Source organism: Anneissia japonica, unplaced genomic scaffold (genome assembly GCF_011630105.1).
Source record: "Anneissia japonica isolate Jap-2015-1 unplaced genomic scaffold, ASM1163010v1 scaffold921_len549748_cov171, whole genome shotgun sequence".
Lineage (NCBI taxonomy): Eukaryota > Metazoa > Echinodermata > Crinoidea > Comatulida > Comatulidae > Anneissia > Anneissia japonica.
Window position 1 is genome coordinate 336,462 of NW_022694674.1, and position 1,742 is coordinate 338,203.

General features: G+C 37.0%; 1 protein-coding gene across 1 annotated transcript in view; it reads left to right on the forward strand.

Moving 5' to 3' along the window:
* The first annotated feature begins 827 nt into the window (after window positions 1-827).
* LOC117101151 overlaps window positions 828-1,742 on the forward strand; it is a 155,824-nt gene continuing 154,909 nt past the window's right edge. The window contains exon 1 of the mRNA XM_033241033.1: window positions 828-1,001. Coding sequence (XP_033096924.1) covers window positions 828-1,001 — 174 coding nt within the window. The remainder of the gene's footprint in view (window positions 1,002-1,742) is intronic.

Sequence of the window (1,742 nt, forward strand, 5' to 3'; positions counted from 1 at the left end):
GGGTTTCCTATTTTATTATCCAATCTATAAAACCTCATATTGATAAGCGCCAATTTGGTAATCAGAAAGGAATATCCACCACCCATTGCCTGATAGAGGTGTTCAATAAATTAATTTCAAATGCTGAGATTCCTAAATCAATTAGTACACTGGCCCTAACAGATTTTACAAAGGATTTTGACCTTATTAATCATAGAATTACATTTAATTGTCTCAAAGAAATGGACGTTTCCCCTTCTATCTTGCAATGGGTTGTGGCTTTCCTTTCGGCTAGAAATCAAAGGGTTAAGTACAAGAACAAACTTTCTGAATGGGAAACCCTTACTGAGGGAGTCCCTCAAGGTACAATCCTTGCGCCCATAATTTGTTGGTGTGTAATTAATAGTGCCCTTACAGATGATATTTTAGGATCAAATTCTGGGATCCAGGTCTGGAAGTATGACCTGACGCTTGGAGAGAGTAAAATTTTAGGCCAACCAAGTTTGATTCAGAAGGGACTAAATTGTCTTCAAGAGTGGTAATGGACCAATACATTGACACTTAATCCCTCCAAGTGTCAAGTCATGCAAATTTATTATGGTAAGAGATTGCTTCCAGACCTGGATCTTCACATAGCTGATCATAAATTACAAGTTGTCTCTGAAGTTAAATTATTGGGGGTTCTTCTCCAGTCAGATTTGAAATGGTGGGGGGGGGGGGTTCATGTCAAACTTATGCTACAAAAAGCTAATAAAAACTATTCATGCTCCATAATTTGAAACAGGCTGATTTGAATATTAAAGAGTTATTGACTGTGTACAAATGTTACATCCGCCCCATATTAGAATATGCCGTCGCATTGTGGAATAACGGCCTCACTGTGCTGCAGATATCCCGTTAAGAAGGTACCGGTATGCAAAAACGGAGTTTGCCGTTCCATCCTTGGGGACAATATACGACTTATGACTGTGCGCTCAAATACCTGGAGCTTGAATCTCTCAGTGAACGTCGGAAGTCATTGTGTAAGGCATTTGCTATGAAAGCCAGTAAAAATGATATTTTCAGCAACTGTTTTTCACGGCCAACCTCTACTCACACCAAGCGACTTAAGGGAGAAAAGATATGGACATCATGGTATAACTACAACTAGATTTAAAAAAGTCCCCTTCCATATCTCACTATCTTACTTGAATCTATCTAATAATCAAACAAAATATAATTGGAATTTTTAACACAGTAATCAATATTTTTTTTCACTGAGTCATATACTGTCCTCCTAGCAAACCTGCTGGTTTATTAGGTAGAGTAATTGTATTTTGGTATTTGACCTGGGGTTTTATGTTGTTTTTTTTATTTGAATGGGGTTTAATCTATTTTTGTATTTGAGTAGGGTTTGTACTTTTAGCTGCTAAGGAACTCCGATTTTTGCCATTTAAGGGCAACACAACATTATTTTTTGCCTAATATTAAAATACAGATTATCAGTAAAATTGATTGAAACACAATATATATATATATGTTAATGATTTATGCGCTAGCTCCCCAGCCTACTCGTAAGGCATTCTGGCGATTTGTGAAAGATAAATGGTTGGGGCTGAGGCAAGATAACTTAAGAGTATGGCAGTTATAGATCGCCGGAAATGGCACTCACAGACTTTTGAATATAAGTTTCTTTTTATCTTCATTAATTTTTTTTGTGACAGATTTAGGGGGCCCAGGCCGACTGTCACCCCCACCTTAATTAATCACCACATAATATATAT